The sequence below is a fragment of the Phyllobates terribilis genome, unplaced genomic scaffold, assembly GCF_046119375.1.
Source record: "Phyllobates terribilis strain yellow unplaced genomic scaffold, ASM4611937v1 Scaffold_8__6_contigs__length_399053987, whole genome shotgun sequence".
Classification (NCBI taxonomy): Eukaryota; Metazoa; Chordata; class Amphibia; order Anura; family Dendrobatidae; genus Phyllobates; species Phyllobates terribilis.
Window position 1 is genome coordinate 266,445,281 of NW_027362768.1, and position 23,821 is coordinate 266,469,101.

At 47.3% G+C, this 23,821-nt stretch overlaps 1 protein-coding gene across 1 annotated transcript in view; it reads left to right on the top strand.

The window, feature by feature from the left end:
• PMM1 (phosphomannomutase 1) overlaps nt 1–23,821 on the top strand; it is a 68,310-nt gene that overhangs the window by 36,222 nt on the left and 8,267 nt on the right. Inside the window, exons 3-6 of the mRNA XM_073644219.1 lie at nt 2,622–2,698; nt 13,091–13,182; nt 20,243–20,342; nt 21,729–21,804. Of these exons, the coding sequence (XP_073500320.1) occupies nt 2,622–2,698; nt 13,091–13,182; nt 20,243–20,342; nt 21,729–21,804 (345 nt within the window). The remainder of the gene's footprint in view (nt 1–2,621; nt 2,699–13,090; nt 13,183–20,242; nt 20,343–21,728; nt 21,805–23,821) is intronic.

The window sequence follows — 23,821 nt, forward strand, 5'->3', positions numbered from 1 at the left end:
TTTACAGTTTCAAAAATTTCTGCAACAAATCAGCTGCATGTGAATATACCCTTTGTATATGTTCTTATAATAAACGAAACAATGCAGAAAGGCAGCACCAACAAGGCACAAGGATATACAACCCGTGGCAAAAATTATGGAATCACCGGGCTCGGAGGATGTTCATTCAGTTGTTTAATGTTGTTGAAAAAAAGCAGATCACAGACATGGCACAAAACTAAAGTCATTTCAAATGGCAACTTTAGGGCTTTAAGAAACACTAAAAGAAATAAAGATGAAAAATGTGGTACTCAGTAAGGGTAATTTTTTTCAGACAAAGCAGAGGGAAAAAATTATGGAATCACTCAATTCCGAGGAGAAAATTATGGAATCACCCTGTAAATTTTCATTTCCAAAACTAACACCTGCATCAAATTAGATCTGCTCGTTAGTCTGCATCTAAAAAGGAGTGATCACACCTTGGAGAGCTATTGCACCAAGTGGACTGACATGAATCATGGCTCCAACACGAGAGATGTCAATTGAAACAAAGGAGAGGATTATCAAACTCTTAAAAGAAGGTAAATCATCACGCAATGTTGCAAAAGATGTTGGTTGTTCAGTCAGCTGTGTCTAAAATCTGGACCAAATACAAACAACATGGGAAGGTTGTTAAAGGCAAACATACTGGTAGACCAAAGAAGACATCAAAGTGTCAAGACCGGAAAGTGTCGAGTTGCCGCCTTTGAACTGACTCTAACTTCTGAATATCCTTTTTAAAATGTGGAGCCCAAAGCTGGATCCCATATTCCAGATGTGGCCTCACCAGTGATTAATAAAGGGGTAACAAACGTTGGGATCGCGGGATTTTATCTCTCCTCTTATACATCCTAAAATCTTGTTTGCTTTCTAATTCCATAATAGAAGTTGAGTCTAGGCTGCATTTCTAAGTGAAAGCCGAAGTATTTTGTACTACAGGAGGCGTACTGTCCACCAGCGGCAGGATCGCTGCAGCACTTACTGTAGGTGGCTGGAGCATTGCTGCATCAGAAAGACCTCTGTGGTTTCTTCATTGCTGAATTAAAGATATGGAAAAACGGTTAAAAAAGTAGACCCCAAAAAACTGGGAAGACGCTAAAAAAAACTGCTGGCGATCAAAAACAGAGAAAAAACAATCTGCAAATGACCCAAAAAAATGCTTAAAAAGAGATACTTCTTCCTCTTGAATAAAAGACATTTTTGGACACCTAAAAAAAACGTTGGGTGCATGCATATACCTTAAGGAGCTTCCATCTCCCTCTGACGTTTTCATTAGTACCAATGTGTACCAGGTACGCTGGGTTTGCCCCGGCCCACCCAGCAATCCCTCTATCTGCTTTTCTGGAGGAAGGCCCCCTATCTGGAAAACCCCTGAGTTACAGTAGAAGAGTCTGTCAACAAGGTTATTAATACTGTAACCCCCAATAGAATTGTGAATGCAGCTCTTGGGTATAATTCTGTCTGTTATTCACAAGATACAAGATAGTGTAAGAGAATGAATGAATATAAGAGAATGAAGAAAAAATGGTCGTTCTCTATATGTCCACTGTAAGGCTAGGTTCACATTTACACATCTGCAGATGTATGGTGCACGCGCCTGATGTATACAGTAAAAATGTATGTGTACCGTATGTTGGCCCATGTGTGACTGAATTTTGACTGTCATTTAATGTATATGTCCATCTATGTCTGTATATATTGTAAAAAAAGAGTTTTTACAGCTACTTTTTACTGTTTTAGACACCCCATCTCCTTGAATTTCAGGGCCTTCCCTCTGGGAATGTGCAGAGGTTGTTTTTAAAGGGAATCTGTCACCATCTGGGAGCAGAATAATGTAGGGACAGAGACCCTGATTCCAGCTATGTATCACTTACTGAGCTGCTTGCTGTTGTTTCGATAAATCACTGTTTTATAGTCAGGAAGTTATCACCAGAGGACTAGTAAACCTGCTGCCATGTAATCCTCCATATTCATTAGCTCTGTATAACCCCACCCCCACCATTCTGCCTATGCACAGTATACAGAAAGCTGCCAATCAGTGGTGTGGTCGGGGTTATACAGAGCTCAGCATTCAGAGAACTGGTAGATCTCTAGCAGATAAAACAGGGATTTTATGAAAACTGCAGCAAGCAGCCCAGTAAGTGATACATCACTGAAATCAGGTCTCTGCCTCTACACCATGCTGCTCTCAGATGGGATAGCAACAAAACCTGGTGATTCTCTTTAAGAGGATGAAAATCTTTCTTTCTCATCAAATGCATTACATCCACTTACCTTTTAGTTGATCTGAAACGTATTGCTTTACGTTTTAAGGTGTCTTCCATTGAGAATAATAGACAAAAAATGTGATACAATGTAAACAGGACAACATTTAGTCAAAACAACATTTTTTTTACTTGTGCATTTTAGTCTATGGATATGCCTCCATATATACATCTGAAGTATTCAGGTGGCATGCCTTGTGTGAATGTGAGTGTAGCCTAGTCGCTGCTCATGGAATAAGGCTGTAAGCACATTGTATTCCCCACATATCTGTGTACATGCTGCCTCCTCCTCCATTACTCAGGTCGTCTATCATCTGTATCTTGTGTCTTCCCATTTAGTAATTCACAAATTTGATTATGTATTTGCTGAGAACGGGACTGTTCAGTATAAGGATGGCCGGCTCCTTTCCAGGCAGGTAAGGAAACAATCTGAATTAGTTTCCAAGTAATTGAAAAATAAAACTATCACTGGCCATTTTGTTGGATCTCTTACATTTGTAATCCAAATATCACACATCCTTTTTTTCCATCTGGATCGTGTTTTGTACATATGATAAGTCTGAATGTATGGTCTTTTATTTGTCACATCTGTAACATACATTTATGGAAGGAAAATTAGTCTATATGATGGAAACTATACAACTGTCTAATGTATTCAGGGCCATTGAGCATTGTGACTATGCCGGTTTTCTGGCTTCAGACAAAAGCTCCAACTGAGCACAAACGTATGGAAGAAAGTTAATGTCTTCCCAGCTTCAGCCAACAATGTATTTTAATGTTATGGTGTGGAAGAGGTTAAATTGCTAGCCACATGTCTAAAATTCTGTGTCGTTTCATATGTTCTGTTCCATCTAAGCACAGAAAAAAGTTTCTTGTTAAATAAAAAAAACTTTATACCAATGCTGGCTCAGCTTGTGAGCTCCTCAGTAGCAGCCAGTGTATTGTTTTCCAGAGTGTAACAAACCCTAAAACTGTTCCTGTATCCTCACTGCCAGCACCGGTCATTTCAGAACACCTGCCCTCTTCATCCCTCTCCCCTTGGCTGCTACTCTGCTATTGGCTGATATACAGTTATGAACCAACCTATGTACTTCTTAAAGGGAATCTTTCACCAGGTTTTTGCTACCTCACCTGAGAGCAGCATAATGTAGGGGCGAAGACCCTGATTCCAGTGATGTATCACTTAGTTTACTGGGTGCAACAGTTGTGACACAATCATAGTTTTTACATGTAGCAGAGCTCAGAAAACTAACCCCACCCACATCAGGCTCTCTATGTACATTGTCTATTGACAGTGAGCTGCTAATCAGTGCTGGTGGTGTGGTTGGACCAGGCCTCACTTCAGCTGTAGTCCAGGCAGTGATAATCTCTTGGTGATAAAACATTCATTGTATTGAAACAACAGCACACAGCCTAATAAGGCACACATCCGTGAAACCTGTGTCTCAGTCTCTACCTATCATGGGTGTGTCAGAGGTGACAGACAGTCTACCTGCAGTTGGTTGCAGGAGATCTCTGCGTTTGGCATTACAGACATCTTCTTAGAGGCTGTCTCTAGGACCCAGCTGCTACCTCCCTCTGGCTAATTAAGACCCTGCCTGGGTGTATAAATACCTGCTGTGTTTCAGATGGAGGTGCCGGTAATATTCATTACTACTTGTGAAAGCTTTAGCAAGAGCAGTACTTCATCCTCTCTGGAGCTTGAGGCCGGGTGCGCATTTGACTGGAGCCGCCTAAAGCTAAGCAATCCCCCCCCCCCCCCCGTTTGTCTATCCCTGTTGTCTATAGTGTTTAGTGGAGATCGACTAGTGTTCATCTCCTCCCTTCCCTAGCCTTAGCCATACGCCATGGAAAGACAGGGCAAGGCACGCGTGCGGCGATTGGTGAAGAGCCAATACAGGGATGTTAGGGGAGACAGGGTGACGCTAGATCAAGCTAGGAGGTCTCCACTCCCCCCCTTTCCCTATTTCCCTAGAGTCTGGGCTCCCTTCCCCTCTTCCCTTTGTGTTGCACTAAGTCTTTCCCACATTTTGCGTGACACTACCTGATGCTGCCCTCAGATTTCATAGCGAATACCTGCTGACAGATTCCCTTTAAAGAGGACCTGTCACCAAGTTAAAAGTGGCCAGTTCTTGTGCTTATGTTATTCACGCTGCTCCCCTCAGTATTCAGCTTTTTTAAATTCACCAAACAGTTCCAGAGATATGAACCCTGTTATTTAGTGCTCTCTTTTATGACAATTACCAAAGGGGCTTGGCTCATAGGGTAATACTGCAGAGCAGACCAAAGACCTCCCCCACCTCCACCACCTCAGAGAATCCTGTTAGCCACGTCCTCTTGGTAAAGAACATAAAAATTAGCTCTTACTAAAAAGGCCCATATCTCTAGAATCATATGGCAGATTAAAAAACAAACAAACCACAAAATACTCTTGGGAAAAACAGCAGGAATAAAATAAAAATTGTCAACTTTTGACTTGGTGACAGGTGTTTTTTAAAGCTGCAGATGACTGTCACCCCAGCACACACGCTGTGAGCTACAGGCCTGTGGAAGAGAGGATCTGACGCGCCCCTGGGCCTGTGTCGCGCTGCGTTGCGCACGCGGGAGCTTACCCGGAGCCGGATCTGTTGAGGGTTGTAGTCTCGTGGCGGTGACCCGGTCCGTGCCCAGGGAGTCAAACTGAGCGGCGATGTATCAGCGGTAGATGTTGGACGACTACGCCACCCGTTGAGTACAGCTAAGGAGCTGCTGCTGCAGGGCAGACCGCTGAGGCCGGTGGTAGGATTGTGCAGCGTGATAGTATAACCCCCAACGGGAGGGGTATGGCCTCAGGGCAGCCGACGTGGATGATGGGGGTAGCAGGAACCACTCGGAGACGGTACGGTGTAGTTCAGGGTCTTTACTGGTGACAAAGATAGACCCTCCCGGAGTACTGGCTAGCGATTGGGGCCTGGTCAGTCCTTGAGCAGATGGGATCTCCCCTGGCCAGGCGGAGTTGTAGGCCTCCCAAACTAACTGTACTCTTCTGGCTACCTTGCTAGAGGCGGGTATAAGTAGCCCACGTCCCTGAGTGTACCGTGTGGTGCTCACCCGTATGGCCGGTGACTCGGGGCCTTCTAGTAGCTTCCGCTCCACGACGGCGGTGCTGGTCCCATGCGTGTGACCGTGCCTTCGGGTTTCTTGGCCAGAGGACCTGGAATCCCCTGCCTGACGGATTCTGCTGCTGGGTAGGAGTTAGTCCCCACAGCCTCGGACTCCGGGTCCGGTAAGAAATCTTCTCAGTCAGGGCGAGCTCTGCAGCTGCCAGCCCCTGACTCCTTGTAACACTGCTCCCACAGAGCTCCTGATGTTCTGTTCCTATATTTGCTTCTTTTCTCTGTCTCTACTTCTTCTCTACTCACTAACCCTGCCTCAGCCCTAGGTTTATATAGGGGAAGTTCTTCCCCTCCCAGGACTGGGCAGGAGGTGTGGCATGCATAGGATCCCTGACCAAGAGACCTCCCACCTGCTCTCAGACGTAATATCTCTATCACTGTGGCAACCAGACCCCTGGGGTGTCACATTCCCCCCTAGTGAACTTTAGTACTCCGGGACTAAACATATTTTTAGAAAAAACATAACAAGGTATAAACAATAATAATACAATAAGAAAAACACATAAAGATGGTTACGGCGTGTCCGCAACCGGGTGCAGTTTTGAAGAAAACAAAGGTGTCCATTTCACCAAAACAGGGAGACGTAACCAGGTAGGGGTCTGTCCTGCCCCGAGTCCTTATCAGTCTTTTAGTCCATCCTGGGTTACGCTCCAACTAATTGTACAAGGATTCCCGGTAAATCCACCAAGGATTCCTAAAAATAACTAGAAACACATAATTATTTACAAGCAACAAGAAAAACAGGTAACCATAAATAAAACAACTTATACACTTCAAATCCTCCATCGTGCGGGTAACTGGCCTCTAGTGGCCCTAGTGGACCTACGGAGCTGACTGTCTAGCCCCGAACTACAGGGTGTAGGAACTGTCAAGGGTAAACTGAGCAGCTGTCCCCGGGCCGTTTGGCTCACTAGAGGCATGGCAGGTTCACTATAAGCAGAGGGTTGATCCTCCTGGTCTGCTGGTGTGGGGTCTTCTGCCTCCTGGACCGGCTGTTCTTCCAGCTCTAGCTGTTGCTCCGTAGGTGCTTGGGATGCTGGTTGGAGGAAGGTGAGTACGGGTACCACAACTGCGCCATTGACTTGAGTCCAAGACCGAGGGAAGTCTCCGAGCACAGTACTAACCATATCTTCCCTTTCCTCTACGGGTCGATGGTCTTCTTGTTCCTCTTCAGGGTTCCGTAGCTGTTCAGGACACTTCTTCAGGTGATCCCGGGATACAATGCCTGTGGTCTCCCCTCCGTCTTTACTGATGGTACAGACCTTCGGGTTCTCGTGGCTTGAGGGCAGTACGGTGTACAGGTCCTTCTCCCACTGGTCGTCCAACTTGTGGAGCCGTCTTTTCCTCTTCAAGACCTGCTCTCCGGGCACCAGGGGAACAGCGGGAGCATACTGGTTGTAAGTTTTCTCTTGTCTCTCCCTAGCCTGACAGAGACTTCGCTCCACGCTCTCCTGTACTTTCCGGTACTGCTGCTGCCTCTCTGTGTCCCAGTCTGCTTCTGGTGAAGTGTCCTCGGGTGTCAGGACTCCCATTTCCAGGTCAACAGGTAACTTACCAGGTCTCGCCCTCATTAGGTAAGCCGGGGTACAGTTGGTGGAACCTACTGGGATGTGGTTGTATAGGTCCACCAGATCGGGCAGCTTCTCAGGCCACAGACTGCGTTCTTCCAGGGGCAACGTTTTCAGAAGATCCATTACCACCTGGTTCATTTTCTCACAAAGTCCATTAGTTTGCGGATGATAGGGTGTCGTCCTTATCTTCCGGCAGCCATACAGATTGCAGAATTCCTGGAAGACCTCCGCTTCAAAGGCAGGTCCCTGGTCCGTCAGCACTTGGTCCGGGTACCCGTGTGGATGGCAGAAGTGCTGCTGAAAGGCTCTAGCTGCTGTTTGAGCCATTAAGTCCTTGACGGGGACGACAACCAAGAACCGTGAGTAATGATCCACGATGGTTAACGCGTAGACGTAGCCACTTCTGCTTGGGGTCAGTTTTACATGATCCAAGGCTACCAGTTCCAACGGCTGCCGGGTGACGATGGACTGCAGGGGAGTCTTCTGGCTGGCACGGTCCTTCCTTCTCAGGTTGCACGGGCCACAGTCTCTGCACCCTCTCGATGGTTCCCCTCATGCCTACCCAATGGAACCGCCCGCGCAGCAGGAACTCCAACTTCTTCCATCCGAAGTGTCCAGCCCCGTCGTGGTATGCCTCCATCACCATGGCTGCGTCTCTTCGTGGCACCACTACTTGCCAGATTAGTTCATGCGTCCGGGAGTTAACCATTCTGCGGCACAACTTCCCCTTGTAAAGGAACAGTCGACTCTTCTCAGCCCACAGTTGTTTGGCTTCCTCCGGAGCGTCTGGGTCAAGGCGAGCCTCTGGCCGAGTCAGCATCTCCTTCACCAGTCGGACGGCAGGGTCACTGTCTTGCGTTTCCTCCCAGTTGTAGTGAGGCAAGGGGTTAAACGTAGCGGCTTGCTTACTCCTTACCCGATGGGAATACTGGATAGTCCCATGATGGTGGAACGCGGGGAGTTCGACTTCTTCCAGTCCCTCTGGATCTTCTCCTACGTCCGGTAGGTTTGGCATCCTGGACAGGGCGTCCGCGTTGGTATTGGAGCGTCCTGCCCGGTATTTGATTGTGAACTCGTAGTTGGACAGACGGGCCATCCATCTCTGCTCTAGGGCACCGAGTCTTGCCGTGTCCAGGTGTGTCAACGGGTTGTTATCCGTGTACACGACGAACCGGGAAGAAGCGAGGTAGTGCTTAAAGCGTTCGGTGACTGCCCACACCACTGCCAGGAACTCTAGCTTAAATGAGCTGTAATTCTCAGGGTTTCTTTCGGTGGGTCGCAGTTTTCGGCTGGCGTAAGCGATTACTCGCTCTTTCCCCTGCTGGATCTGGGACAGCACGGCTCCTAGCCCGATGTTACTTGCGTCGGTGTAGAGGATAAAGGGCTGGCTGTAATCCGGGTACGCCAGGATTTCATCCCCCGTGAGGGCCATCTTCAGCTGGCGGAAGGACTCTTCTTCCAACTTCTCCCATCTGAAGGGCGGCTTCTGGTTCTTGGCCTTCCGGGACTGGCCTATCAGGAGGTCCTGCATAGCAGCTGCCTTTTTGGTGAAACCGGGGATGAACCTGCGGTAGTAGCCTACCAACCCGAGGAACTGCCGCACTTCCTTTACACTGAAGGGACTTGGCCATTCCTTAATTGCGGTGTTCTTATCAGGGTCGGGAGCCACTCCGTCAGCGCTCACCACGTGTCCCAGGTACTGCACCTTTGGTTTCAGGAGGTGACACTTGGAGGGTTTCACCTTTAGGCCGTAGCTTGCCAGAGCTTCGAACACTTCCGCCAGGTGTTTCAGGTGGTCCTCATAAGTCTTAGAATATACGATGACATCGTCCAGGTACAACAGGACCGTCTCGAAGTTTCTGTGGCCCAGACAGCACTCCATTAATCGTTGGAAGGTTCCTGGTGCGTTGCAGAGTCCGAACGGCATACAGGTAAACTCGCTAAGTCCCATCGGGTGGTGAATGCGGTCTTCTCCCGGTCCGCCTCTGCTACAGGAACCTGCCAGTACCCACTAGTGAGATCCAAGGTAGAGAAGAAGTTAGCAGATCTTAAAGCAGCCAAAGACTCCTCTATCCTTGGTAAGGGGTACGCATCCTTGTGTGTGATACGGTTGATTTTCCGGTAATCTACACACATCCTCATGGTGTTGTCTTTCTTTTTGACTAAGACTAGTGGAGCTGCCCAGGGGCTACAGCTATCCCTGATCACCCCAGCCTCCTTCATGTCTCTAAGCATCCCCTTGGCGTGTTGGTAGTGTGCAGGGGGTACGGGTCGATACCTCTCTTTTATGGGAGGATGGTCTCCCGTGGGGATGTGGTGTTCTACCCCCTTTACTCGCCCGAAGTCTAACGGGTGTTTACTAAACACTCTCTCGTACTCTTGAACCACCCGATAGACTCCCTGTTTCTGGTGTGAGGGAGTGGAGTCAGTACCCAAATGTAGTTGCTGACACCAGTCCTCCATTGTTTTCTTAGAGCCGTTACCTTCCTCCGGGTGAGATGGAGGCAAGGGTTCCACAGATTGTATAGCATTTTGGTTAATGGTATATAATTTGGCTAGCGTGGCATACCGGGGCAGGTACACTTCCCTCTTCCCGATATTGATTATGCGAACGGGCACCCTCCCATGGCGTACATTAACCACCCCCCGTGCTGTCAAGATGGTGGGCCTACTGTCTGAGTAAACTGGTTCTACCATTGCCTGGTAATCTCTACCTCTCAGACCAATAGCTGCCCGGCACCAAATCATCATTTCACTTTTTGGGGGCATGGCAATAGGGAAAGGGTCACACATTCTCACGCTACCAATCTCACCGCCGGAGAGTTCCACCTGTTGCCGTCGCATCAGTGCCCGGATCTCTTTTTGGAGCACTCACTGCTCGCCGGAGCTGGCGTTCTTGGCAACCTGCTGTAAAAGGAAAATCACCTCTGCAAGACAATTTTCAATTACATTAGTTCCTAGAGTTATCTTTGGGTGACTCTCGTGTTTGTCAATGTCTACAATGATCAGTCCCTGTGCTGCCAGTTCAACTCTACCAATTTTAATGGTCACCTCTCTAAATCCGATCTGTGGCACGGGCTGACCATTGCTGGCGATGATACTCAAGTCGTCGTCAGGGTAGCGGGTAATATCCGAGTCATTCCAGTACTGCTTGAAGAGCACGTACGGGATGGTGGTGACCTGTGACCCGGTGTCCAGTAGGGCACTCATAGGAATGCCATCCAGTACCACAGGCAAGACTGGACGTCCTCCCACATATTTGTCGCGCCAGTTCGATGGGCCTGATGATCTTTTTCCTAGGGGTTGGCCCTCTACCCTAGGTTGTGCCAGTTTAAAGGACAGTACCTTGCCATATGTCCGGGTTGATTACAGCGGCGGCAGATGGGTCGTCCGTCCTCGTTGTATCGGTCGCTGGGTCTTCCTCTGGCCGGTGGGGTCCTCCTTGGTCGACGCCACGGGATGTCCTCCGGTCCGGATGCCAGCTGGATCTTCCCTGGAGTAGAAACCTGTAAAGACTGCACAGTTCGGGTTAGCGCAGCAACGCTCTTAGCTAGCTCTTGGACCTGATGGTGCAGGTCTGGAGCCGGGTCATTGCTCAAAGCCTGCGCATCAGCTCCCACAGGCCCTGCCGACAAGGGCGCCGCCTCCTGGTGGTAAGTAGTAGTGGGGCGTCTGTGGGTCACAACGCCACCTGGTGCCGGTTCTCGGAGCACCCGGATGGCTCTGTCCTTGAACTGTGCAAATCCCAGATGAGGGTCCTGTAAGGCCATTGCCCGCAACTGGGTTCGGTGGGCATTGCAATATAAACCCTCTATAAATTGTTCAGTCAACAGCCTGTCCTCGTCTCCCACGCCGTCAGGGTCGGTCTGCTTAATGGCTCTCAGGGCTTCTTGTAGGTTTAATGCATAGTCCCTTATACTCTCATGTGCCCGCTGTTTGCACCCGTAGAATCTGAGCTTGATCTCGGCTGAGGTGCGGGTATCAAAGGTGTCCCTCAGCCGGGCCAGTATCCCTGCGACAGTCCTCCCCCCAGGTGGCCAGGACTTTACCTCCCTTTGGGCTGCCCCGGTTAATTGGGCCACCAGGATGCTCACTTTTTGCTCTTCTGTAAGGGGGTACACCTGGAAGAGGCTATCCAGCTTTTCTCTAAAGTCATGCAGGGTATGCGATTCCCCTGAGTACTGGGGTAGCCAGGCTGCCCCCGGGATATAGGGCATGGTGAAAGGCATGACCGCAACAGCGGTGGCGCTGGCGGGGGTTGAAGCGGTGAAGCTCTCCTCCGTATCAGACATCCTTCTCCCCCCTAGTGGACCGTGGCCTACCTTGCGATGATCCTCTTCCGTAGGCCGCGGCTCCGCAGTGGATCGTCAGGGTTGAGGACCTTCCGTCGCGCTCCTGTGACGTCGGCGTCTGCTGGGCTCCTTCCAGGACCTTACGCCACGTCCGGACGTGAGGCGGGGCTTCAGTTCTCGCGCGCTTTCGGAGTCCACGCCCCTCTTCTTCCCGCGCGGCGTCCTCAAGATGGCGTCCAATGGCGGGAAAACTCCACGTATGGCGGGAAGAAGGCTGAAGATGGCGCCGGATGGCGGGAAAACTCCACCGATGGCGGGAAGGAAGCGGAAGATGGCGCCGGATGGCGGGAATCTTCACCACAGGTAAGTTTGAACAGTCTTTTTCAGGCACGCAGTACCCGGTGGTTGCGGGCACGAAATCCTGCCGACTACGCCAAAAGTTGACGCGCCCCTGGGCCTGTGTCGCGCTGCGTTGCGCACGCGGGAGCTTACCCGGAGCCGGATCTGTTGAGGGTTGTAGTCTCGTGGCGGTGACCCGGTCCGTGCCCAGGGAGTCAAACTGAGCGGCGATGTATCAGCGGTAGATGTTGGACGACTACGCCACCCGTTGAGTACAGCTAAGGAGCTGCTGCTGCAGGGCAGACCGCTGAGGCCGGTGGTAGGATTGTGCAGCGTGATAGTATAACCCCCAACGGGAGGGGTATGGCCTCAGGGCAGCCGACGTGGATGATGGGGGTAGCAGGAACCACTCGGAGACGGTACGGTGTAGTTCAGGGTCTTTACTGGTGACAAAGATAGACCCTCCCGGAGTACTGGCTAGCGATTGGGGCCTGGTCAGTCCTTGAGCAGATGGGATCTCCCCTGGCCAGGCGGAGTTGTAGGCCTCCCAAACTAACTGTACTCTTCTGGCTACCTTGCTAGAGGCGGGTATAAGTAGCCCACGTCCCTGAGTGTACCGTGTGGTGCTCACCCGTATGGCCAGTGACTCGGGGCCTTCTAGTAGCTTCCGCTCCACGACGGCGGTGCTGGTCCCATGCGTGTGACCGTGCCTTCGGGTTTCTTGGCCAGAGGACCTGGAATCCCCTGCCTGACGGATTCTGCTGCTGGGTAGGAGTTAGTCCCCACAGCCTCGGACTCCGGGTCCGGTAAGAAATCTTCTCAGTCAGGGTGAGCTCTGCAGCTGCCAGCCCCTGACTCCTTGTAACACTGCTCCCACAGAGCTCCTGATGTTCTGTTCCTATATTTGCTTCTTTTCTCTGTCTCTACTTCTTCTCTACTCACTAACCCTGCCTCAGCCCTAGGTTTATATAGGGGAAGTTCTTCCCCTCCCAGGACTGGGCAGGAGGTGTGGCATGCATAGGATCCCTGACCAAGAGACCTCCCACCTGCTCTCAGACGTAATATCTCTATCACTGTGGCAACCAGACCCCTGGGGTGTCACAGATCCATTATGGTGTAGCTGATTGTGCCTGCTGCTCTTTTCTCCTCCTCTCCCCTCTGCAGGTCCCTGCACTGTATGCCAACTAAGGAGGAAGGATCAGCTGCTGCTACAGCCTGCCCACTCACAAGACTGAACAATGGCCCACTGTAAGCGGCATAGACGGGCAATATGGGTGGAATAGCCTGCTCCGCCATATTTCCCAGGAGGACCTAACCTTCCCGTTATGCTCAGTTGTGGTCGCACCCTCCCCTTTAATCTTGTGTATATTACTACTATTATGTAGTAATTTACCATTGCAATATACTTGTAATATGTCATGTTTGGTTATAACACCTATACACTTTTTCAGGCCATCCAAAATCATCTTGGGGAGGATCTGCTACAAGATCTCATTAACTTCTGTCTCAGCTACATTGCTACGCTCAAGCTGCCTAAGAAACGGTAATTAGCAAAAGCCATTAGGCCTCATTCATGTTCATTTTTTTCACATATTTAAAATCAAACACCATGAATTTCATGTGTTTTGCAAAGCATTTTTACAAGCAGTTTTGGTGTTGTTTCTATTCCTGTTTCTATCTTGTTACATTTGTAATATATATTTTTACTTCAGTTTTCAAAACTGTCCAAACCCAAACTTCTTGATTCTAGTCCCTGCCCGGCCCCACCTTCCTATGCTTGACTGACAGCTCACAAACTGTGTTGTCAAGCCAGTGAGCTTTCAGTCAAGCCGAGGAAAGTAGGGCTCCACTAACAGGGCTTGAACAGAGCCAGCGAGGCTAAAGGTTAAAGGGAACCTGTCAGGTTGGATAACGCTGTTAACCTGCAGATAATGGGGTAATCTGCAGGTTAGTAGCATTATGATGGTGCCCTGCCACAGTACTGAAAATTAACTTTATTCCTCGCAAGAGCCTCCGGCTTTCAGTCATTCGTCCATGCCAGTGTGGCTTCAGTATACTATACTGTGATCGGCGACTGTAAGCAGGTGCCAGCTCTGTGGCAATCAAAGTGTAAGGTTGTGCTCACGGTGCCGTGACTGAAGCCAATCCGTGCATACCTGTATGAGTGAAAGCCAGCAGCTCCGGCGGGGAATAAAGTTAATTTTTTCCCGGGTGCCACACATTCAGTACATCAGCCGGACAGCTTCCTAACGCTATTAACATGCAGATTAACCATACAGGGTAGGAAATAATTATTTGATCCCTTGCTGTTTTTGTAAGTTTGCCCACTGACAAAGACATTAACAGTCTATAATTTTAAGGGTAGGTTAATTTTAACATTGAGAGATAGAATATCCAAAAAAAATCAAGAAAATCACATTGTATAAATTAGATAAATTTATTTGCATTTTTCATTGAGAAATAAGTATTTGATCCCTCTGGCAAACAACACTTAATACTTGGTGGCAAAACCCTCGTTGGCAAGCACAGCAGTCAGACGTTTTTTTGTAGTTGATGATGAGGGGTGCGCACATGTCAGGAGGATTTTTGGTCCACTCCTCTTTGCAGATCATCTCTAAATCCTTAAGATTTTGAGGCTGTCGCTTGGCAACTCGGAGCTTCAACTCCCTCCATAAGGCTATGTGCCCACGATGCAGAAATGAAGCAGAAAATTTCAGCAGCATTTCTGCATCTCCCTGGCAGAAAAAACGCATGCAGATTGTGCATGCGTTTTTCCTGCAGAATACATGCGGATCCACATGCGGATTCACATGCGTTTCCGCATGCAGATTGACAAGCGCTTTCCAGGCGATAGCATCACTTGGAAAGTGCTTGACAACTAGGTCACACTGTATAAATCCATGCACACAGCATGGATTTATATAGTGTGAACCGTAAAAATGAAAACAAATAAAGCTATACTCACCCCCGAGGCCCCGGCGTGGCTGCAGCGCTCGTTCCTGTCTGGTTCATGGATGCCGGCATATCGCGAGACAGAGCGGTGAAGGGCCTGCGGTCACATGACTGTGACGTCACCGCAGGTCCTCAAGCGATGCCGGCATTCAGAGAGAAGACGCCGGACAGGTGAATATAACTTTATTTGTTATTTTATTCTTTTTTTACAGGTACAATGGTACCCAGGTCTGGATGAGAGTCTCCTCTCCTCCAGAACTGGGTACCATCCGCACATAGAGACGCATAGAAGCCGCTTTTAAAAATGTACAGTCGCGGTTTCTATGCGTCTCTATGCAAGTCAATGGCGGGAGTTCCGCTGCGCTTCCGCAAAATTAAATGACATGCTGCGGATTTTTGTACGCAGCATAAACGCTGCGGAAAAATCCGCAGCATGTGCATAGAACATGCGGAATCCCCTTGGGGACCATGGGGGGTGGATTACCTAGCGTTTCACAAGCGTTTATGCTGCGGAAATTCCGCAGCATAAACGCTTGAAAAACGCTACGTGGGCACTCAGCCTAAGTTTTCTATGGGATTAAGGTCTGGAGACTGGCTAGGCCACTCCATGACCTTACTGTGCTTCTTTTTGAGCCACTCCTTTGTTGCCCTGGCTGTATGTTTTGGGTCATTGTCTTGCTGGAAGACCCAGCCACGACCCATTTTTAATGTCCTGGCGGAGGGAAGGGGGTTGTCACTCAGGATTTTACAGTACATGGCTCCATCCATTCTCCTATTGATGCAGTGAAGTAGTCCTGTGCCCTTAGATGAGAAACACCCCCAATACATAATGTTTCCACCTCCATGCTTGACAGTTTGGACGGTGTTCTTTGGGTCATAGGCAGCATTTCTCTTCCTCCAAACACGGTGAGTTGAGTTAATGCCAAAGAGCTCAATTTTTGTCTCATATTACCACAGCACCTTCTCCCAATAACTCATAGAATCATCCAGGTGTTCGTTGACAAACTTCAGACGGGCCTGCACATGTACCTTCTTGAGCAGGGGGACCCTGCGGGCACTGCAGGATTTTAAACCTTTAAGGCATAATGTGTTACCAATGGTTTTCTTGGTGACTGTGGTCCCAGCTGCCTTGAGATCATTAACAAGTTACCCCGTGTAGTTTTAGGCTGATCTCTTACCTTCCTCATGATTAAGGATACCCCACGAGGTGAGATTTTGCATGGTACCCCAGATCGATGTGGATTGACAGTCATTTTGTATTTCTTCCATTTTCTTACTATTGCACCAACCATTGTCTCCTTCTCACCCAGCCTCTTACTTATGGTTTTGTAGCCTATTCCAGCTTTGGGCAGGTCTATGATCTTGTCCCTGACATCCTTAGAAAGCTCTTTGATCTTGCCCATGTTGTAGAGGTTAGAGTCTGACTGATTAATTGAGTCTGTGGACAGGAGTCTTTTATACAGGTGACTATATAAGACAGCTGTCTTTAATGCAGGTAACGATTTGATTAGGAGCGTCTAACTGGTCTGTAACAGCCAGAACTCATAATGGTTTGTAGGGGATCAAATACTTATTTCTCACTGCAAAATGCAAATAAATGTAACTAATTTATACAATGTGATTTTCTTGATTTTTTTTGGGATATTCTATTTCTCAATGTTAAAATTAACCTACCCTTAAAATTATAGACTGTTCATGTTTTTGTCAGTGGGCAAACTTACAAAAACAGCAAGGGATCAAATAATTATTTCCTTTACTGTATATCTACGGGTCAATAGGCTTCTATGACCTGACAGGTTCCCTTTAAGCCTCATTTGTATATGAATTAAACCAGCGTTTTTTCAGTCAGGGAAGCAACAGATTGCATCAGTAAAGATGTGGGTGACATTGTCATTCAGAGGGCAACATGACTATATAAACAGTTTCAGGGATGGAACGTTCTGACAGATTCCAGGGAACTTGTCATTAGATATATTTTGCCAAAACAATGTGCAGCATGAATCAGAGCTGCGTTATTGCTGACAGGTATTTATTACTGTGAAACCCTGCAGTTTATTAGAGTGCACAACCTTTCCAGGGACTATAGGGAGAGACCTGACTAGTCTGATGGGGTCCTAGGCCGGCTCCTCCCTGCTCCGCTCCTATGTACACACATGAGAGAGGCCGGCTCTCTGCAGTATCAATACCCTGAATTCTCCACAGCGTTTCAGAGTCAGACATACCCGGCTACAGCTGCTCTCTGATCCTTGCTGCCTGTGCTTCGGGCAGTAGGAATCTAATGACACCTTTCCTTTAAGTCCTATTGAGAAGACTCTTGTAAGAAGCCCCCAAAACGCCTGACCTACAGCATGTTACTTTCTGAAACAATACTGCTGACCAAGAAAACCGCAATACAACAGTATGGACCAGATTTATTACTACTTTATGATTATGTCTTGAATTTCAAAGAGCCTCTGAAAAATTAGATCTGGAATATGACTGGTTGCCATGGACACCTGCTTCATTTTTATAAAACTCCTCTGTTAATTTTTAAAATGGAAATAGGAAATAACATGACAAAATGTTGTGTTCAGACATCCGGCCCCTTGTAACAACCACATTAGCCATTATGTCAGGTAGGAGGACTCATGCACAGTCAGCCATATTATGGCTCCGCTTGGCCCGGGGTCATGGACAATACTGGGGCTCCAGGGCTTATTACACTTACTGCACAATATAGGAAGGTCAATTGTGGGCTCATGCTCTTCAAGGGAATTATTATTATTATTATTTTTATAATAATAATTTGGCTGACTTTAGATGAGGTAGAATACTTCTAGAGAATCTGCAGTGAAACTGCAGAAAATGTGACAAGTTTTTCTGCAATGCATTCTGCAACACCCCTAATTATACCACGTGAACCAAGTCCTAAAATTACATACTAAGGCTACGTTCACACATTCAGTATTTGGTGAGTTTTTTACCTCAGTATTTGTAAGCCAAAACCAGGAGGGGAACAATCAGAGGAAAAGTATAATAGAAACACGTCACCACTTCTGTATTTATCACCCACTCCTGGTTTTAGCTTACAAATACTGAGGTAAAAAACTCACCAAATACTGAATGTGTGCATGTGGCTGTGCAAATTTACCCTTCGCGCCTCCACCCCATTGTGTACACAGCACACATGAGCGGACATGTTTGTATGTGGGGAAAAAAACACTACATAATGCTAGGAGCTGAGATCTGCTTCACCTCTGGCTACAGTGAGACCCCTGCACAGCTGAACATGGGGGGACAGGTGACCCTAAATCAGTCTGATATAGATGACCGTCAATATCTAAGACCTGGACAACTCTCTTATGGTCTTTGATAAGTACATGTGACTATGAATGAGTACAGGCCTTTTGATGAGAATAATAGCTGGGTGTCAACCTTAATTTCAAGTACAACACTGTTTGCTGAGATTTGTATCCAAGCCTCGCCCTGCATGATACTGCCTGCTGAGCTTTTGTAGCTTAGCCGATCACGTGTGGTTCTGTCTGCTGAATATGGATCTAAGCCTGCTATGTGTAATCATTACAAAGTCCATATTAATTTCCCCCAGCTTTCTATAGACCCTGAATGTAAAATAATTCTACATACCATCTCTTAGGCCCAATTCACATGTCTGTTAGTTTTTCACATGTGACCAGAGATGGTTTCTCCTCCTATAGCACTGGAGGATAAGGATCATTTCAGAGTAATAGATTAAGTCTATTCTTCCATATTTGAAAGTGAGAGCGACCAGGACATTAGTCTATTTCCATTAAGAGAGGATGTCTGTTCTATTTAAAGGGAACCTGCCACCAGAAAAAACGCTATTAACCTACAGAAATGGGGTTAATCTGCAGGGTAATAGTGTTACTAACCTACCCGGTGCCTGCACTTAGCCAAACTAACTTTATTCCCCCTGGCAGCATACGGATTTCAGTCATATGGCGGCGCTGGAGCTGGTTCAGTCATCATTCTGTATTCTCAGAGCAGTGACTAAACCCATGACGGCGCTGCCCCAGTGCTTGAAACTTGAATGCTGCCAGGGAGAATAAAGTTTATTTCCCCCCCACAGTGATCGGCTAAGTGCAGGCATTCGGCAGGTTAGTAACGCTATTACCCTGCAGATTAACCCCATAGCTGCATGTTAATAGTGTTTTTTTCTGGTGACAGGTTCCCTTTAAGATTTAGACCCTGAAGAAGGTATTTAAGCTGAAATAATGAGAGAAAACAGTTTTCCTTAAAAAAAAAAAAAAAAAAGTTCTTTAAAGGGAATCTGTCACCAGATTTTTACTATGGAATCTGAGAGCAGCATAATATAGGGGCAGAGACCCTGATTCCAGCGATGTGTCACTTACTAGGCTGCTTGCTGCAGTTTTGATAGATCAGTTTTCTCTGTTGTAGATGTAGCAGTGCAGGATGCTGAGCTGTGTATAACCCGCCCACACCTCTGATTGGCAGCTTCCACAGTGTGCACTGGACATTGTCAGCAAAGTGCCAATCATTGGTGGGGGCGGGGTTACACAGATTAGCCTGACTGCAATGCACACAACACCTAGTCCAGCAGTGATAACCTCCTGCTGATAAAACATTGATTGTATTGAAACTACAGCACACAGTCGATCAAGTGACATATGTCTGGAATCAGGCTCTCTGACCCAATATTATGCTGCTCTCAGATTAAATAACAAAAACCTGCTGACAGATTCCCTTTAAAGTAAGACAGATCATTAAGGTCGCATTAAGATGTCTGTGAATCACATACGGGCACCATCTTTGTTTGTACACGTATCCATTACAATCCATAGGGGTATATGAGTGTCAGTTTTTCACCCAATTTGCAATCGAACTTACCCACTGACAGATAGCGCTCATAAACCATTTGTATGTCATCCTAAGGCCACCGCCCCACTATCAGTATTTGATCAGTATTTTTTCTCAGGAGTGGGAGCCAAAACCAGATGAGGAACAATCAGAGAAAAGGTATAATAGAAACAAGTCACCAATTCTGCATCTATCACCCACTCCTGGTTTTGGCTCCCACTGCTGAGAAAAAATACTGACCGAATACTGACCAAATACTGATAGTGAGGCCGTGGCCTTAGGCAGTACATTGTTTTACTGCTAATGGGTAGGAGAAATTTGAAAATTATTACTTTTTTTGCCACACTGATGAAAAATGGACATTTTTTTCTCATCTGAATGAAGCCTTACTGTGTAGCTTGAGTAACAATGTTGACTATAATTCAGTCATTGTATCAATGAATTAAAGAGATTTTCCATTATCAAGATAGTTGGATCTGTAGGCGGTTTGTTGTAAAAAAACAACTATGCCTTACTCACCCTCTCTAGGTCCAGTCCCAAGTCTCTGCCGCTGCTCCCAGTGTCTTTTATTGTCTGCAGCGTTGATGTCATGTTGACAGTGCTTCAGCATATCGGTGTCTCTGCCCATGTAGATGGTATGAACTGCTGAGAAAATGAGCTGTCACCATCACCTTTGTCATAACTGAACTTATGTACATTTGTCTGAACTATGCATTGCTCACTAGTTTATCTACGTTCTGAATAAGTCATAATATTTTAATACTCTGTTTTTTTTTAATACGTTATATTACGCTGTTTTTCTTACCTATCTGCAGGGGAACGTTCATTGAATTTCGCAACGGAATGTTGAATATTTCGCCCATTGGTCGTAGCTGCAGTCAAGAGGAAAGGATTGAATTCTCTGAGCTGGATAAAGTATGTTATTAAACTCCTAAACTGAAATATTTAATAAGAACACAAAGAAGTATAAACACTTGACAAGGTTAAACTCTAGAAGACAGATTCATGAAACTATCTAAAAGAATCAGCAAGCAGTCACATAGCAGCTTCCAGAGCGTTTCAGAGTAAACCATACCTGGGTGCCATCATGCAGCTAGACACTGATTCATGTTGCCTGTGGTTTGGACAGCATGAATCAAATGATAGGTTTTCTTTAAAGGAAACCTGTCATCATTATACCCTAAACTAATTCCATCTGTGTAAAGGCTCCATAATGCTGAGTACAGATCTACTTTTATTTTAGATATCTGGGTTTACATTGTAGAGAAATGTATTGCTGAATCTCTCCAAAACTGAACTCCTTATTTTTCCTCCCTCTACTAACCTACCTATACCTGACTTTTCAATTTCCTTGGGTGGTACCACCATAACTTCCAAGAAGCAAGCTCTATGTCTTGGAGTCATATTTGACACACAACTTTCCTTTATTCCCCATATTCAATCACTCACTCGCTCATGTCACCTGCACCTTAAAAACATCTACAGAATCCGACCTTTTCTCACATTTGATACTGCAAAAACTCTTACAGTCGCTCTTATTCACTCTCGTCTGGACTACTGCAACTCTCTTCTGATCGGTCTCCCTCTAAACAAACTCTCTCCTCTCCAATCCATCCTGAATGCAGCAGCCAGGGTCATATTTCTATCAGGCCGCTTCACCGACGCCTCTACCCTGTGCCAGCCATTGCACTGGTTACCCATTCACCACAGAATATAATGCAAACTCATCTCTCTCACCTACAAAGCTCTCCACAGTTCTGCACCACCCTATATCTCATCCCTCATTTCTGTCTATCGCCTCTCCCGTGCCCTCCGTTCTGCAATTGATCTAAGACTGACATCCTCCTTAATCCGAACCTCACACCTCCATCTCCAAGACTTCTCTCGTGCCGCGCCAGTTCTCTGGAATGCACTACCCCAAACGATCCAACTCATATCTAGCCCCTATGTCTTCAAACTTGCTTTAAAAACACAATGCCTGTATACATGGGCATAAGTCATCAGAACCCACTGATATTGGTGGGACCAGCTGACTATTACTTCTTCAGCAAAAGATGTTAGGAAATAGATGAATTTAAGCCTGATCCTTCAGTTTTCATTAAAAGGCATCTGCTGCCCCAGTCCTCAATGAGAACACATGCATGTGTCTGTAGGGCTGGGAAGAATAGCCATCACTGTACAAGCTTTGGACCTGTAGCTTTTGAAAGTGTATGAGATTCTGTACTGTGATTGCAAGTAGACTGACCCTGTCACTGGGCAAGAAACATGGTCTCTGATCATTTATTTATTCCTTGTTTCCAGAAAGAAAAAATCAGGGAGAAGTTTGTGTCCGCTCTTCAGAAAGAATTTGCAGGGAAAGGCTTGCGATTTACCAGAGGTGAGTTGGAGCTTTCTCTTCATTTTGCAGTTCATCACATCCTCTTTCTCTAAGTTTTCATTTCGTTTTTCAATAATTATTCTTGTTGTCTTTTTACCTGTTAGCCGATATCTATTTTTATTCGACTGTAGAGAATTTTCCTTGTAATCTGTGGCTTCCCCTGCCAAAATCAGCTGTTTCCTGAGGGTGCTGGGAACTTATCACATCGGCAGCCACATTTAAATGGAATTACCTCTAAAAAGACAAGCCTTTTAAATAGCAGTTTATTTAGAGGAGATCCATTTTTTACCCATGTAGAACTTTTATAGTTGTAAGTTATTCTACATCCACAACCTGAATTTAGAAGTTGTGAAGTCACAAATCAGTCTTGAATTTAAGAAAAGAATAACTGTTTTAACTTTACATCTATAATATAACCGGGGATGTGTTTCTCTGTCTGAAGCCTTTATAGACTGCGCATGCGCGACGCGCAGTCTGGCTCCAGACAGAAGCAAGCATCCAGCCGTTACAGGTAAGAGGAGTGTATGGCGCCGGAGGTCGCGGTATGAGTAGACACTGAACGCATACCGCGATCTCTGGCACCATACTTACCTCACCAGGGGGAGCGTTGCCGCGGCACATCTCTTCACCGGAGACCGGAGCAGGAGTGAGGCGTCGGATCGGCGCATGCACATAGCGCTATCCGGCGCCATTTTACTGAAGACACATTTGCAGTGTGTCTTCAGCAAAATGGCGCTGGACAGCGCGGTGCTCCGGCGCCGCACTCCTCCCCCGGCCTCCGGTAGTACAGGACACAGCAGCGCTGGAGCACAGGGAACAAAGGTGAGTATAAGTGTTTATTTTTTTGTATGTGTGTACAGCATGAAAGGGATGAGGGGGCCACACATACCAGGATTGGGGGGTGAGGGGACCATGCATACCAGGATTGGGGGGTGAGGGGTGCCACGCATACCAGGATTGGGGGGTGAGGGGTACCACACATACCAGGATTGGAGGATGAGGGGATCATGCATACCAGGATGAGGGGTACCATGCACACCAGGACTCGGGGGTGAGGGGACCATGCATACCAGGATTGGGGGGTGAGGGGTGCAATGCATACCAGAATAGGGATGAGGGGTGCCATGCATACCAGGATAGGGGGATGAGGGGTACCATACATACCAGGATAGGAATGCGGGGCACCATGCATACCAGGATGAGGGGTACCATGCATACCAGGATAAGGATGAGGGGTGCCATGCTTACTAGGATGAGGGATTGGGTGCCATGCATACCAGGTTTCTGGGATGAGGAGGCTATACATACCAGAATTGGGATGAGGGGTGCCATGCATACCAGGATGAGGGGCCCATGCATACCAGGATAGGGATAAGGAGTGCCATGCATACCAGGATGGGGGTGAGGGAGCCATACATACCAGGATTGGGGATGAGGGGTGCCATGCATACCAGGATTGGGGATGAGGTGTACCATGTATACCAGGATTGGGGATAAGGGAGCCATGCATACCGGGATTGGGGATGAGGGGTGCCATGCATACCGGGATTGGGGATGAGGGGTGCCATGCATACCGGGATTGGGGGTGAGGGGTGCCATGCATACCGGGATTGGGGGTGAGGGGTGCCATGCATATCGGGATTGGGGGTGAGGGGTGCCATGTATACCGGGATAGGATGGTGGAGACAGGATGGGGGCAGCGCAAATACCAGGAGGGGGGCAGCACATACCAGCATGGGAGACCATATACCAATAAAAATGCTCGCCACCCGGGCGTAGAACGGGTTCAATAGCTAGTCCACTTGAACCAAATTAGCACATGATATAAACATTACACTGATAAACCAGCCACATAATCTGCGGAAATTACCTTGCATTAATCTTTTCCCTTAACATTATGGGATAATTTCTCTACACATTGTTCATTTCTCTATGATGTACAATACAAAGTTATATTGTCGTACCGTGTTAGCATTCATTTCTCTATAAAAGCGTGTAATTTTTAGTTTACACTTAC